Genomic DNA, 14,387 nt, shown 5'->3' on the forward strand with positions numbered 1-14,387 from the left:
CCCCCCGCGCCCCCTGTGGCTCACGTCCTCATCGTGCTCCAGCTCCAGGCCGGCCTCCAGCAGGTTGCCCTCGTACTCCTCCCTGCGGAGCCGCTTGTCGTCCTCGTGGTAGTCCATGGCCGGCTCAGCGGCACCCGCTTCCTCCGGAGCCCCCTTCCCAGGCAGCGGCTGGTCCTGCTTGACACTGCGGGCGGCCAGGCCAGCGTCGCCGTGCTGGGCCCTCCGGGCCAGCGTCCGGCTGCCTGAGGGCCTCTTGTGGTGGTAGACCAGGATGTAGTCCACCTTGCGCTTGCCATCTCGGAAGTAAAGCCCGTACTTGCACTCGGCATCAGGGTCCACCGACAGGGAGTTCAGCAGCTGGGGAGACACACGCTCTAGTCAGGCGCCTGCTGGGCCACGCTCTGCTCGCCGCCCTCCCTGGAGCGCTGGGGCCAGGCCGGGCCTGGCGCCACTCGCCAATGGGACACCGAGAGCTGGTGGCCCACGCGTCACCCCCCAGGAGAGCTCAGAGTCTGCAGCCCAGCTCGGGCCAGGACAGGTGGGTGCTGGCAGCTTTGGTCACAGCGGCCCCAGCCCCGGGCCCCACGGCCCCAGCCCCCTGGCCCGCCTGGCTCCTGGGGGCTTCCTCGCACCAGCCATGTGGTCAGCGACCAGGCCCGTGCTGACAGCTTGGGTTGTCCCCAAGGCAGCCCAGGGCGGCGCATCGGGGTTCAGGGGTTTATGTGGGAAGGGGTGGGAAGGGACCAGAGGGGAGGCGACGGGGTGGTGACGGGGGCTCTGGGGCCGGGACTGCCTCGGTTGCCTCATCTGCCCAGAGGGCAGAAGTGTGGGGCCAAGGGACGCCAATCTGGCATGCCTGGATTTCCAGAGCTGCCCACGGGGGGTGATGCGGAGGGCAGGGTGGCCCTGACCCCTAGCAGGCTGGCCCTGGGGTCAGACACTGTAAGTCTAGTGCCCGGAGTGACGTCTCGTCTGACGCTGGCCAGTGGATTTCTCGTCAACGTTCTAACAAGAGACGCTGAGTGAAGTCAGTGGCCTTATCCCAAGGCCTGCTCCCATTCTACGCCGCTTTGCTTAAGGCTGCCGAGGGCATCCGTGAGGGCTGGCAGGGGCCTAGGGAGCAGCTCCAAACCTGAGTCCAGCCCCGCCCACCCCTCCTGCCCCGCGGGAGCGTCCACCCAGCTCTCCGTCCTCCTGAGCACCCCAATTCCACCTGTGTCCACCCATGTAGGATGGGAGGATAACAGAAGCTGCTCGTACTTGTGCACATCCGGGAGGGGTCTCTGGTTGGGGGGTTCACCCGCTAACCCCCAGGACAGGTGCCTGGGGCCATCCCGCCACCTGCCCTCTGTGCCCACGCAGCCCACACACCCTCATATTGGGTCAGAGCGGGGTAGGGCTGTGGCGGCCAGGAAGGCCCGGGTACTCACGAAGGAAGTCTGCTGGGCAGGTGAGAGCGAGGAGCCCCTCAGAGCAAGGTGGGCTTGCAGCCTTCGGGGTGGGCAGGGGTACGTGGATACCCCGCCTGGGCCAGCATCTGGTCCCTCTCCACAGGGACCCATGCCGAGCCCCCACAGCCTGGAGCTGCGCCCCTTGAGCAGAGCCTGATGTCGAGCACAGCTGTGCAGGACACTGCGCATCCCCTGCCCAGCACAGCCTCTCCCCCTCCACCGCCACCCGGGCCTGCATGGTGCCTGGACATCCTTGCCTCCTCTTTGTGTGCGCTGTGCTCCCTGCCTCAGGCCCACCCTTCCTTTCTGTGCCCTGCACGGGCAGAGGCATGGCCCCCATGACCTGGGGTCTCCCACCGCTCCTGCCTGGGCAGTCCTCATGTGCCAGGGCCACCTCTGAACCACACCCACCAGCTCTTAACTCATGGGGCCCCTCAATCCCACGGCAGGGTCCCTGAGGTGGGTCCCTGAGGTGTATCCCAGAGAGGGTGTCTGGGCTTGAAGAAGCTGCTCTGCCCTTCTAGCTGTGCTCCCACGGGCACAGTTGGCTCTCCCTGCCTCTCTGGATCTCTTTGTAAAATGACCCAGAGCTGGTATCCAAAGCCCCTCACGCAGTGCGACCCCTCAAAGGGAAGTTGGAAGGATCAGACGTGTCATCTTTGTAAAAAGTTCACCCGGGCCTGGCTGAGGCCAGCCCTCTGCAGAAGCGCACTCCCTGGGACCCAGGGGATGAGCTCAGGGTCACCGCGGACCACGGGCAAAGATGGCGGCAGTGCCGAGTCCGGATTTGCAATAGTCCCGGAGGAGCTGGTGCCCTGCCAGCGGGAGGCAGCACCAAGCCAGACGAGCGGGCCCGGGCCTCCTCCCAGGCCTGGCCTTGCCACCGACTCGTGTGACCCTGGGCACGCTGCCTTCTCCTGGGTTTTGGAAATGGAAGTAGCTACCTGGGTGAGTGTGAGGGATCAGCAGCCCTGGCACAGGAAGTGCGGGCTCTCTCCTGCCACCTGCTACGCGGCTGGGAGGCCGGGGCCTGGAGAGCGAGAGGAGGGGACAGCCCCCCTCTGAGACGTCCACGAGCAGGGAAGTGGGCTGTTCTCGTCCGGGACAGGACAAAAGGGCAAAGACTGAACCTGCAGCGGAGTGGATACGCAAGACTTCGGATGCAAAGGCTTGGGAAAGCTCCAGAAAGTTCTCCTTTCTGTGTCCCTAGGACAAGGGCGGGCAACTCCTCAGTCCACCCAGTGGAAGGCAGGGGTTCCCCGCCCACCCGTGTAACGGCTGACACCCCAGCGAGGTGTGGGGTAAGTGGATGCGAGGAGATGGACGCAGGGTCCGGCTGGCACAGCCAGGCAGGGCCACCAGGCCCGCAGACCGCGGCCGAGATGCCACCGGCCCAGCAACGTTACTGCGGCACCCCACAGTCCCTCCTGAGGTCACAGGGATCTTGTCAGGACAAAGAGGTGGGAGCCCCGAAGCACTTTGAAGATTACGGCCTGAGTATTTGGAGGTACGGAAGGCGCGTCCCCGAGGAAGGGGGAAACAAGGTGGAAGAAGCTCCTTGGGGCTTCATGGAAGGTGGGGGGACGAGGGTGTCCTACAAGGCAGGAGCGCCTGTCCCAAACACCACGGAGGGCCCACACCTGCCCCTCCAGACTCTCAGGAAGGCGGAGAACTGGGGGTCCGCCCTGCACCTGGGGCACCGGGCAGGAGCCGCGTCCACGCGCCGGGGGCGGTCAAGCCCGGCCAGTGCAGACTGTCATCCTAAGGGGTTGCCCACATTAGCGTCTTCTGCCAATGGGAATGGAAGCCAGGGGCCTGCAACACTTCTTGGGGTTCTGGGATGCTCTGAATGTCAGGCCCAAGGAGAACATCCATTTTCAGCCTCGCTTTGCTCCTAAATGGCTTCGATTATCACCAGCACGTCCGCTCAGATCAGCGCGGGGCCACCCTGATCACCCTGCGCGGGCACCGGTCCCGGGCCTCAGGGCGTCTGGGCTGGCCAGCACTTGACCCCGCCCTGGGAGGACACTGCGTGTGAAGCAGAAAGTAGAAACACTCAGGTGTCAGCCCAGAGAAAACGGACGAAATAAGTCGCACCCACCCCGGCTCTGACTTAGTCTTTTCTTCTTACAGGGCTTTACTGTGAGCGTGAACGTGACTTGACCCTTGAACTCGGGGATGGCCGGGAGCAGCAGCCCAGGGACGCCCGGAGCCGTGGCCGCGGGTTGGCCTCACTCTGACGGCCGATTTAAGCCCACGCCTATGGGATCGGGTTTGGAGTGCTCGTCTGGGAAGCGATAGCAACGCTCAGAAAGGCGGCCCACGTCCTCCGGCCTTTGCGGGCGTGGCTGGTGACTCAGGTGTGAGTGAGCAACAATTATTGGCTTGAGCTGTGCCAGGGATGCCCATGGGGGCGCTCCCCTCCCGCGCCTGCCCCCCTTCTACAGTGGCAGCCTCCTGTCTGTGGCCAGTCTGTGGCATCGCGCTGCCCTCTCTCCACGGTCAGTGGCCGGATTCACAGCCCCCCGAGCCCATGATCCCTGTAGGGTGAGGTAGAAGTATCAGGCTTTTCCGCCCTCCCGTCATTAGGATAGATGAGGGAACCCTGGGGTCCTGAGTGCAGGCCTGATGGCGGGCACCTGAGTGGGTACACCTGGGCTGAGGGACTGCGTTTACAAGGGCGGCATCATGGGGACGCCGGCAGAAGCCAAGAACGAACGGAAGCCGAGAGCAGAGAAGCAGAGAGAAGGCCAGAGAGCCCAGAGAGAGTGAGGATGTGCTGGGGGCTGGGAGGCCTGCCAGCCTCCCGGCCCCCCAGCACCCCTGCCTGCCGTGTGCCTGGTAAATCTAAATAAAAGACCTGCAAAAGCCACTGAGGACCCTGACTCCTCCTCTACCCGGTCTGCTGGGTCAGAAAACCTGCCCTGTGCCCAGTCCTGTCCTTACAATACCCCAAACCTGCCCGTAGAGAGAGTGTGGGCAAAGCAAGTGTCCGGAGCCTCATCTGCTCCTGTCTGCGGGGGCCTGGATGGGAAGACCCAGTGACGGGCCACCTCCTCCAGCTCTGGGGCCTCACCGGGGTCCGGGGGAAACAGCCGTGGATCCAGGCAAGCGGAGGCCCCGGAACTAACCCCGGAGCCCAAGGCCTTTGCCTCTTGTCTTATTTCTTCATTCCACGTCCAGTTCCTCACCAGGCCTTGTCCCATTTCATGTCCAGTTCCTCACCAGGTCTTCCTGCGGGTCTACCTCTGCAGGTCCAATTCTTTCCACTGGACGTCACCATCCTCTCACGCCTCCAAACAGGCCCCCCACCTCTGGGTGGGGATGTGACATCCCTGCCCGAGGCCCCACCCCCAACTCAGGGTGGGAACCACTAGCTCCTCTGACGTTCAGGCCTCCGCGGCCACCTGTGGCCACCTGTGGCCACCTGCACCTGTGTCTCAGGCCTTCCGAGCTCTCCTCCTAGCTGGTGGGGGCTGGGAACTGGCCACCTGGCCCCTCTTGGCCTTTGCGGGCGGCACAGGCCGCCCCTCATCTGAGGAGCAGCAGCAACTGTGTATTGCTGTGAGTTAAGCAAGTTACCAGGGGCCAGCAGCGCAGGGAAGAGTGCCTTTGTCGCTGTCCTGGGTAACGTTCCCTGGAGCCCAGAAGGGCGCGGCCCCTTCCTGTGGGTGCCCAGGGAGCATCCTGGCACACGTCAGGCGACCACCGATGACCCCTAGGCTTTCAGGCCAAAGGCGTCCATCCCAGGCAGAAGTGTTTCCCACCGACCCTCCTACCCAAGGCTCCCTGCGCCTTTGTGCCAGCCCAGCTGCAGAGGCACCCCCAAATTCCCACAAGCCCCAGGTGAGGCCCAAGGAGGGGCAAGCCCTAGATCCCCCCAGCCCTGGCACAGGCTCCCGCCCGGCAGGAGCTCCCAGGTGCCAGGGCCTCCAGCCAGAGCCGGGACCCCGGCCTTTGGGCTGTCCAGGCAGGGCGGCGGGGGAGGGAGGGAGCAGGCGGAGGCCGCTCTCGGGCCCCTGGGGCTCCCGGCTGAGGGCGCTGGTCTCAGCTCCTCACTCTTGTGGCAAACTTTGCTCTAATTAATGAAGCCACCCCCCCTCCACCCCCGCGAGGGCGAATTCTGTCCTCCGGGGATTCCTACAGGCTGGATCTGGCCCCACGGGGCGGGGGTGGGGGGTGGCGGGACCCCCACGTGTGATGCTGCTTGTCCCCGCGGCCCTGCCCGCGCTCGGGCGAGGCTGGGGACCCGCCAGCCGGGGAAGCCCGGGGCGGGGGGCGCGGCGGGCTCAGCCCCGGGGGTTGCGCCGCGGGCAGGTGAAGGGGCGCCGAGCCGCCTGGAGCGGAGGCGCGAGGGGCCTGGAGGTTCCCCCTCACCCCCACACCCCCCCACCCCGCTGCCGGCGCCGGGAGGGGAGCGCCCCGGGCCAGCTGCAGCCGGGCCGGGCCTCGGGGCTGCCGGCCGCGGGGCGCGCGGGGCGCGCGGGGCGGGCGCGCGGGGTCGGCCCACGTGCGCGCGGCCCCTCGGCGCAGGTGGCGCCGCGCACTCACCGTGCCCTCGGACGGCAGGTAGCCCAGGTCCTCGATGGCGCAGATGTTGATGATGTGGACGCTGCGGTCCTCGGCCGGGAGCGTCGAGTACTTCTCGCTGACCCTCATCGCGGCCGCCTGTGCGCCGGGACCGCCGGGCGGCGCGCCCTCGCCATCCACGGCCCCGGCGGCCTCTGCAGGGAGACGGCGCGGTCGGTCGGTCGGCGCAGGGGGCCGGGCCTCCGCCGCCCGCCGGGACGTGGCCGCCGCCCGCGCCCGCCCCGCGCCCGCCCCGCGCCCGGCCCGCCCGGCCCGCCCCGCGCCCGGCCCGCCCGGCCCGCCCCGCGCCCCTCCCCGAGCAGGACCTGGGCGCGCGGCGCCGCTTATGGCAGGGGCGCGGCCGCGCGGTCAGACTTTCCGTAGAAATTTAAACCCAGGAAGACAGGGCTCCGTGGCCGCGGCCCCCCAAGCTTGACTTCCCCCGGGAACGCGCCCCTTCGGGTTTTTTTTCTCTTTGCGCGTGGCCAAGGCTGCGGGTCAGGGAGGAAGCCGCAGCAGCCCCAGCTCCAGCCTCCAAGCGGGCCCCTCGCCGGGGCTGCCACCCTGCAGGGGAGGCGCTTCTGGACCGGGGGCAGGAATGCTCGCCCTGCCCCGGCCCCTCCACCCGCGGGCAGGCTCCTGCCTCACCCAGCTCACACCTCCTCCGGGCAGCCTCCCCTGCTTTCCGCAGGCCCGCCCTCTCCAGCTGGCCCTTGCTCCTGGCAGCATCTCTCCCATGTAAGCGGCTCTCCAGAGCCCCCCATGTTGCCCACAGCCCCCATTACGGAGCCCCGAGCAGCCTGACGGGGTACAGCATCTTTCACAAAGTTCATCTCTATTAACCCCCCGGGGGGCCCTCGTTTCGTAGAGGGGGCCTGGCTCTGAGAAGCCCGGGAGCCGGGGCAGGGTGGCCAGGTGCCAGGCCTGGCCTTGTGGGCAGCTCTACTGCCCCCCACCCGCCGGGGAGGGATGGCGGCTTTGATCAGGCTCCTCCGGGGACCTGAGGGGCCCAGCACACAGACGGTGCTCCGGGACACGTTTTTAACCCTCCATCCCTGCAGGAGGAGGACGTAGGACTCCAGGGGCAGCCACACTCGGTTTCGCCCCCAGTGCCCGCAGAGCCACCCTGTCCAGCAGGAATAAAGTCTCCCTCTCCTCCTCGCTACGTCCCATTAGTTCCCCAGGGTGTGCACCAGATGCCACCAGCGGCAGGAAGTTGCCCTGGACTGCCCCGCAAGCACTCGGGCCAGAGAACCTCCCTTCACCTGGCCTCTGTACAGGGGGTTCACACAGCTGGTGCTCCACAGCTGCTTGTGGAATGGCCACCGAGGAACATTCAGGACCGCAGAAGGGACTAGAAAGCTGCCTTCCAAGGTCATGACGTCATCAGCATGCCACAGTGCGCAGGGTGGATTCTGGAATCGAGGTGGGGTGGGGGCGCCAGGGCGTGGTCTAGCTTTTCAGCTATGACCTCAGGAGAGCCTCAGAGACGCGCAGGCCTGTGGCTCCTCTGCGAGCGTCCCGCGTGCGGGGGGGCGGGCGCCGTGGCGGCCTCTGCTGCTGCCACCGTCTCTTGTCATTGCTGTGACCTCCCTTCCCTGGCGGGAGCCCCCTCCCTGTTGAGGTGCAGGAAGTTTACTCCATCCTTGGGCCGGTCTTGCCAACGGGCACCGCGTGGCCCCAAAGGACCCTTTGTCTGCGCCTTGGACTGCAGAGCAGACCTGGAGACCAGCGCGCCGCGGGCCAAGCCCCGCCGGAAACAGCCCTGCACGGTCTCTGCCACGCCAGGGAGACCGTGCCCCTGAGAGCTCATGTTTTCAGGGCCGGGAGGGCGCGCGGGGGATTGCGTCACTCCCGGCCTGGCCAGCGCCACGGCCGTGCGGGCAGCGAAGGTCTCGCGGCGCGCGAACGGGTGTCAAGCGGCGGCAGGTCTTACCGACCACAAGGTCTGGCTGGTGAAAAAGGAGGAAAAACAGAATCTCAGTTCCGCGGACAGGGGTGATCCCAAGCGTCTGGGAAGTGACCCTTGGCAACGGAGTGGGAGACGGCCCCGGGCGGGGGTGGGGGCTACAGGGTGGGGTCAGCCTCCTGGGTGTCCCCCTGTTTTCCCCCCGCCACCCACCTCCGGCAGAGCAGGCGCCCCTCAGGGCTCTGCTGCAGGAGACGTCTGCCCGATAGGCACCTTCCTGGGCTTAAGACATCTGGTCACATTCTCTGCCACGTCTCTGTGGGCTCCCTGCCTGCACCCCATCTGCCTGCACCCCCTCCCTGGCGAGGAAATGCAGAGGGGAGAGGTTCGGGTTAGTGGGGAGGAGGGCCAGCAAGGATCAGCTCCAATCCCAGACCACGGGGGTTTTGGAAACCAACAGAAATGAAAACAACCCCCACCACTGGGGAAGGGGAGCAGAAATCCACACCAGGGTACTCCCCACTAGCAGGACCGGGGTGTCCCTTTGTTCTGCGGTGGTTCCCTGAGCGACTGGCTCGCGCTGGCCCTCGGATCGGGACTCTGTCTCTGCTCGGAGCCGCTAATTGCTTATAAATGAGCCCTCCAGCTAAGAGATGGCATTAATTTTGCATCGCCCCCTTTTTGACTCACTGATTCTCATCATTAAAACCCCAAAGGGGCAGATTTCGCCTGCAGGATTAATTCCCCGCTTTGAATTAGTAAAGACCAGTCTCATGAGTTAAACGGTGCGTTTTATTACGGACGTCCTGGGCCCGCTGCCTGCCGCCGGGCTGCCCTTCCGCGCCGGCGTGATGTTATCCACTTGCGTCTCCGCTGACATTTCCCTGATCGCCGGCAGCGCGTGCATGGCGTGACCCGGGCGCGGGCGCTGCTGGGAGAGCACCTTCCCGGGAAGAGCTCAGAGGGCCTCTTCCAACGCTATTGTTTTTGCAACCTCGGCTGACCATCCGCGCCGCGCCCACGGGGAGGAATGCCTTGCAGCCGGCCTGGCCGGGTCTGAGAGGTCACCTGGTGGACGGACGGTGACGAAGCCCCGCAGGACAGGCCCTCCGACGCCACTTGCCTGGACGTGGGGGTGAGGAAGCGCTAGCAGCGTCTCCTGTGAGACGGTGCCCTCGGGCGGGCTTCTCCAGCCGGGCACTGTTGACATGTGGGGCTGATCCTTCTTTCTGGGGGGCGGCGGAGTGCACTGGAGGGTCAACACCATCTCTGGCCTTGACCCTCTAGGCACCAGTATTGCCACCTTCCTCCCAGGGCGACAACCCCAAATGTCCCCTGGGGAGCAAAATCACCCCCTGTTGAGACCCTCTGCGTGGGGCTTAACAAAGACCCTTGCCTGCCCTCTGCTCCCCAGGAGGCCGATCTTATCAGCACTCGTCTCAGGTGACAGTGCTGGGCTGGAGAGAGGACCTGCTTGGCTTGGTCAAGCAGCCAACTCTGCCCTTTAATCTAGGCCTCCTGACCGTCCCCTGCCCCCAAGGGTGACTTCAACACACACACACACACACACACACACAGATCTGAGGCAGGAGACCAGCTTGGCGCCCCCGCCTGCCCTGGGTTGGTGGAAGGGGTGGTCCTGGGCCTGGTCAGGAGCCCCTGGCTCTGCGCGTGAGACGGGCTCTGCGCTCAGGGGTGCTGAGGCCACGTGTGGATGCAGGAGCAGCCGGAGCGGCGTGGAAGAAGTGAGCAGCACTTGACAGGGGTGTGGGGGGCACCAGTAGCCACCCTGCCTGCTGGCTGGGGCCCCTTCCGGTCTCGGGCGGGAGCCCGCGCGGGAAGGACGCGGCCGCCGAGCAGGTGGATGACATCATGTGCTAAAAGGGACTGGGCATCACCGTCCCCAGGGAGCGCGGGCCTGGGCACTGTTGTCCGAGATTCGGTGGCCGGAGACGGGCCTGGTCATTTCCTTCCCTTGCGTGACGTCAGGTGGGAGCTGGAGGGGGGCCCGGCCGCGCTCTGGAACCAGCCGGAGCGCGAAGTCCTGTCCACTGGAGGTTTCAGAGGCTTCATGTCCCTCCCCCCGCCCCCCCCCCAAGGCTGCCTCCGGGAGTTCCTGAGAACCCCAGGCACGCCGGGGCAGGTTGGAGGGCGGCAGCCTGGCCACCTCCTTCCGGAAGCCTCTGGGTTCCGCTCGGCGGGCATTACTCAGCCCCGCTCCGCGGGACGCGCCAGCTCCTTTCTGCTGGGTCATCCTCAGGCTGGGCGCTCCTGTCCGCCCGTCTCTGGCACTGCCGACGTCCCGGTTATGTTTATTTATTCAACAACAGCGGTGCCTGGCCTTGACGAGCCGGCTCCTCGGAGCTCCGGGTCCATTACCGCGGCTGCCAGTGGCCTCCGGGTGCCCCGCCCGCCTTCCTGGGGTGTGCGGGGAGAAGTCCAGGCTGGGTCTCAAATTGCCACCCGCCCCAGCGAGCCCCGGGGAAGTGCAGAGATGGTCTCCGTGACGCAGCTTTGGCATCAGGAGCCCTGCCCGCCCGGGTCAGCCGGGTCCCCCCTGCTTCCAGCTGTGGTTAGCATGAGCCGGCCACCCGGCAACCCCCAGCAGAGAGTGGAGACTGCACGACACCCCCTTTTCAGGGAGATCCTGGTCCCCGCCTTTGCTCTGGGGGCTTGAGAGAATAGAAGGGCTTCCGGCTCCTTGCTCTAGGTCCTAGGGGTTCCCTCTCAGGGGTTCCCAGGGAACCAGAGGACCCCACGCTGCTGAGAGGCCCCGAGGAGCCCAGCCAGGTGGGCTGGAGGGAGTGTGGCCCTGAGCTACTGGCTGGGTCGGACTCGGGGTCCCCCCACTGGGTGTGTGAACCCAACACATCTGTTCCCACCCCACCCCGATGCCCTGTGAGGGTATCGCACCTGCCTTATCACTCCCCTGGGGTCGGTGGCCACAGGATGCCCCACGGGGAGGCCAACCCCGACATCCAGGAGGCAAAAGCCCGGGTCTCCCTGTGAGGGAATCGCGCTGGACTCAGGCCGCGTCTTATAGCCGGGCTCGGAGGACCAGGATGAGCTCCTGGGACAGACGCAGGACTCAGGGTCTTGCGGGAAGGGGCGCCAGGGCCGGCACAGGGGACCCCAGAGGGGCAGCTCCCTGGGAGCCCCGCTTTCTCGGGCAGTGACCCAGCACTGAGCTTTGGTTTTGTGCCAGGGCCTCAGCGGGGCCCCGGGTCTCCGTCCTGCGCCCGAGGGCCGAGGGCCTCTTCTGGGGACACTGTCCTGTGTCCCCGCCCGGCACCCCGCCTGGGGCAACATCCCCTTATTGTAGGGATGAACCAGAGGCCCCGCCAACGGCCCCGGGTGTCCGGGCCAGCTGGGGTCAGAGTCTGGAGCCCCCAGGGCTGGCCCACCTGGCTGCCTGACACGGCTTCTCTTGCAGGGAAGCGTGAGCTTCCGGGGCCACCGGCACAGCCCTGCCCCGGGGCCACCGCCCTGGGCACTTCAGCAGCCGGGACACTCGAGCGGGTCAGGCAGGCGGTTCCCCATGAAAGGTAGTTATTTCACTCCCCACAGAGCCTTGCAGCTTGTGCCTGTTTGACTCTGTCCGTCTCATGCAGGAGCCGCCACGTCACGCGGGGTCAGGCCCGGGGCAGACTGTCGTTTGAGAGACGTCTGAGGGAGGCCTCGCCTCGTGTTCTGTGATTTCTAAAATGTCTACAGCGAACCGGCGTGAGCTAATTGTGAGGAGAGGGGCGCTGTCCTCGCAGGCCTGACACCGCCCCGCAGGCCACTCGCCCATTTGTTGTTCAGGGGAAAACGGCCCATGTGGGGCTTTCCGAGCGCGAGCGTCCACGGAGGGAGCCGTCCGCACCCAAGGGCCGTCTGGATTCCTCAAATATTTTGGCGGAGTGGACTCGAGCTACAAACCATGTCTGATTACGAGGCTGGTCATACACCTTCAGGAGGACGTGACAGAAGCTGGGCGGCACCTGGACCCGCGGGCGCCCAGGGGCACCTGCCGGTGTCCGCCCTGTCCCAGGCCGAGTGGGGGTGGGCGGCCGCCCAAGCCTCCTTCCCAGGGTCCTGGACACCGGCAGGTGGACACCCAGGCGGAGGCGTCTCAGGCCGTGGCCCCCTGCGCCTGGTTGGGGGTCGGTCACGCACTCGCTCACCACTCACTGCCTCAGGCCCGGCGACCCCTCGCCTCTGGGTGCCCCCCCCCCAGCCCGCGGCCCCCTCACAACATCAGGCCCACTCCCTCTCGCCCCAGGGACTCCTCCCCTCTGGGTCCCCCCCAGCAGCCCACCGTCTGGCCTCTCTTCTCCTCTCCTCTCGCTCTCCCCCTGCGCTCGCTGGCTCACCGCCCCCTCCCTCGGCGAGCCCACGGCCATTCACCGGCCATTCACCGCCACGGCCCCTCCACGCCGGCCTGGTGCTCACACCCTTCCCGCCTCTCCCCTCCTGAGCCATTTGCTGCCTGCCCGGGAGGCTGCAGATGCCACGCCTGGAAGCGACACCAGCCGGGACCCGCAGGGACCTGGGCGAGCCTCCAATTCCTTCCTAAAGCACCCGCGAAGGTGCCCAGCGCGGGGGTGGCCCTGCGCTCGCCAGGGCCCCGGGGAGAAGCGAAGGACTGGATGGGTGGGGCTGCCGCTGCATGCACAGCCCTGGCCTGGGGTTGGGGGGGGGGGAGGGGTGCAGCAAGGTCACATCCTCAGGGCCGGGGAGGGCCTGCCTGGCCTACACCCTGGAGCAGGCCCTCGCTGGTGCCCCCGGGGCTCCCGTTTGCCTCCTGTTCTGCCCAGACGGCCTCCCACCCTCTCAGGCCCCTCCGCCTCCCGACGCTGGTTGCGGCCAGGAGAGCAGGGCCTCAGTCTCTCCCGCGGAACTCAGCTCCCAGCACCCGGAACGGCCCCAGAATATTTGTCAGAAGAAGGGGTGAGCGAACGCCGTGTCTGTGCCAGGCCCTGGGGCATCTGACTCCAGAGCCCCCGAGGGGCGGCTGCTGGTCAGGCGGCTACCAGGAGGACACATTGTTGTCTTAACGCTTTCAAGCTCATGAAGCCACTGGGGAAAGTGCTGGAGGCCACTGTCCAGCGGCCACAGAACCCACTGACCAGCCTGTCAGGCTGGCCTGACCCGAGGGCCCCGGCCGGGGAGGGCAGTCGGCACACGGACAGAGGTCCTACTGCGTGCAGCCCCGGGGCTGACCCTGAGGGCTGCCCAGGGAATTCAGAAGAGCAGGGGGCAGCGAGGGCCTGAAGAAGGGAGGTCCGGTCACTGAGCTCTCCGGAGGGAGTGGCTTTTCCTGGGCCCTGAACGGTCACCAGGAACCAGGAAGACGAGGAGGAGGAGACGCAGCTCCAAACGGGGGAAGGGCTGGGGGAGGCTGGCTGTGGCTGGGGGCCCTGGAGGAGGCGCTTGTGGGGAGATGGGAGCTGAGGGGGGCTGGCTGGGGAGGGGGAGGGGCTCCTGGCTCACCCATCAAACCGTCCCAGAGCATCTCAGCATCAAAACGAGTCCAGCAGGGGACAGCAGGAGACCCCCCAGGACCCCCAGGAAGGCTGAGCCTGAACGGCTGGGGGGCAGCTCTAGTCAGCACCGCTGCACTCCCATAGCCGGCCAGGGTGGGCCTCTGCCCAAGGGGACACTCACAGCCCTTCAGGGGCCTGGGGATGAGATAGACACGGGGGTCCATTTTCATGTAATAAATGGATTTTTTAAAATTTATTAATTTTGAATAACTGGGTTTTAGGAAGGCGAGTTGGCACTTTCTTTTCACAAGCCAGGGTGTCCCCTGCAAATCCTCACCCCCGGGCAGCGCCCTGAGCCCAAGTAAAGGTCTTTCCACTTTTCCTTGCTTCCGGGCCCTCCGCATGCTGGGCAGGAAGGGCCGGGAGTTTCCTCCCTGAGCTGTCCCTGAGATGTTGGGGCCTCTTCCCGCCTGGCCACGCAGGGGGGCTTCTGGGGTCCTCAGACCCTCGGGGAGAAGTGCCGTGTCCCCGCGCATGCAAGTGTCTCTTCACGGGGGCAGGAGTCACTGTCGCAGCTCAGAGGAGGCCCAGGCAGCTGCCGCACCCCGGACGCCGGCGAGGGCAGCACAGCAGGGGCTCTGTCCGCCGTGGACAGGCTGCCCTGGGCTCAGAAAGCCTGGCCCCTTACTGGGATGGAACTTTCTGGAGATTCATGAGGCCGGCACAGGCCTCTTTTCTCTGTCTCTGCGCCCGCAGGGTGACCCCAGACACATGATGTAGGCTCTGAAGCCTTTGAGCCACTTCTGCTCTGGCCCCAAAACACAGGGGGGCAGCTGGCCCAGCAAGGGGCCAGCTGAGACAGCTGTGGCGTGTCCAGCCGGCTCATCCTCAAAAAGACAGGCACGGGGGCTGCACAGAAAGCACACATGGCCATCTGGCCAGTGACCCCCAAACCTGGCCTCCCTGCCGTTCACTGCTTCATGCACTGGA

General features: G+C 66.3%; 1 protein-coding gene across 7 annotated transcripts in view; it reads right to left on the reverse strand.

Annotated features, from left to right (window-relative positions):
- ANO1 (anoctamin 1) overlaps positions 1-6,156 on the reverse strand; it is a 55,589-nt gene extending 49,433 nt beyond the window's left edge. For 5 of the 7 annotated variants that reach the window (XM_037517415.2, XM_037517413.2, XM_037517414.2 and 2 more), the window contains exons 1-2: positions 6,003-6,147; positions 25-357 (exon numbers count right to left, since the gene is read on the reverse strand). In XM_037517415.2, the coding sequence (XP_037373312.1) occupies positions 25-357; positions 6,003-6,110 (441 nt within the window). In that variant the 5' untranslated portion in view covers positions 6,111-6,147. Of the gene's footprint in view, positions 1-24; positions 358-6,002 lie in introns of all 7 variants that reach the window. The other 2 variants (XM_037517412.2, XM_037517410.2) reach the window with 1 other exon arrangement.
- Between the last annotated feature and the right edge of the window lie 8,231 nt (positions 6,157-14,387).

The sequence above is a fragment of the Talpa occidentalis genome, unplaced genomic scaffold (genome assembly GCF_014898055.3).
Source record: "Talpa occidentalis isolate TD23 unplaced genomic scaffold, MPIMG_talOcc4v2.1 talOcc4.17, whole genome shotgun sequence".
NCBI classification, from domain to species: domain Eukaryota; kingdom Metazoa; phylum Chordata; class Mammalia; order Eulipotyphla; family Talpidae; genus Talpa; species Talpa occidentalis.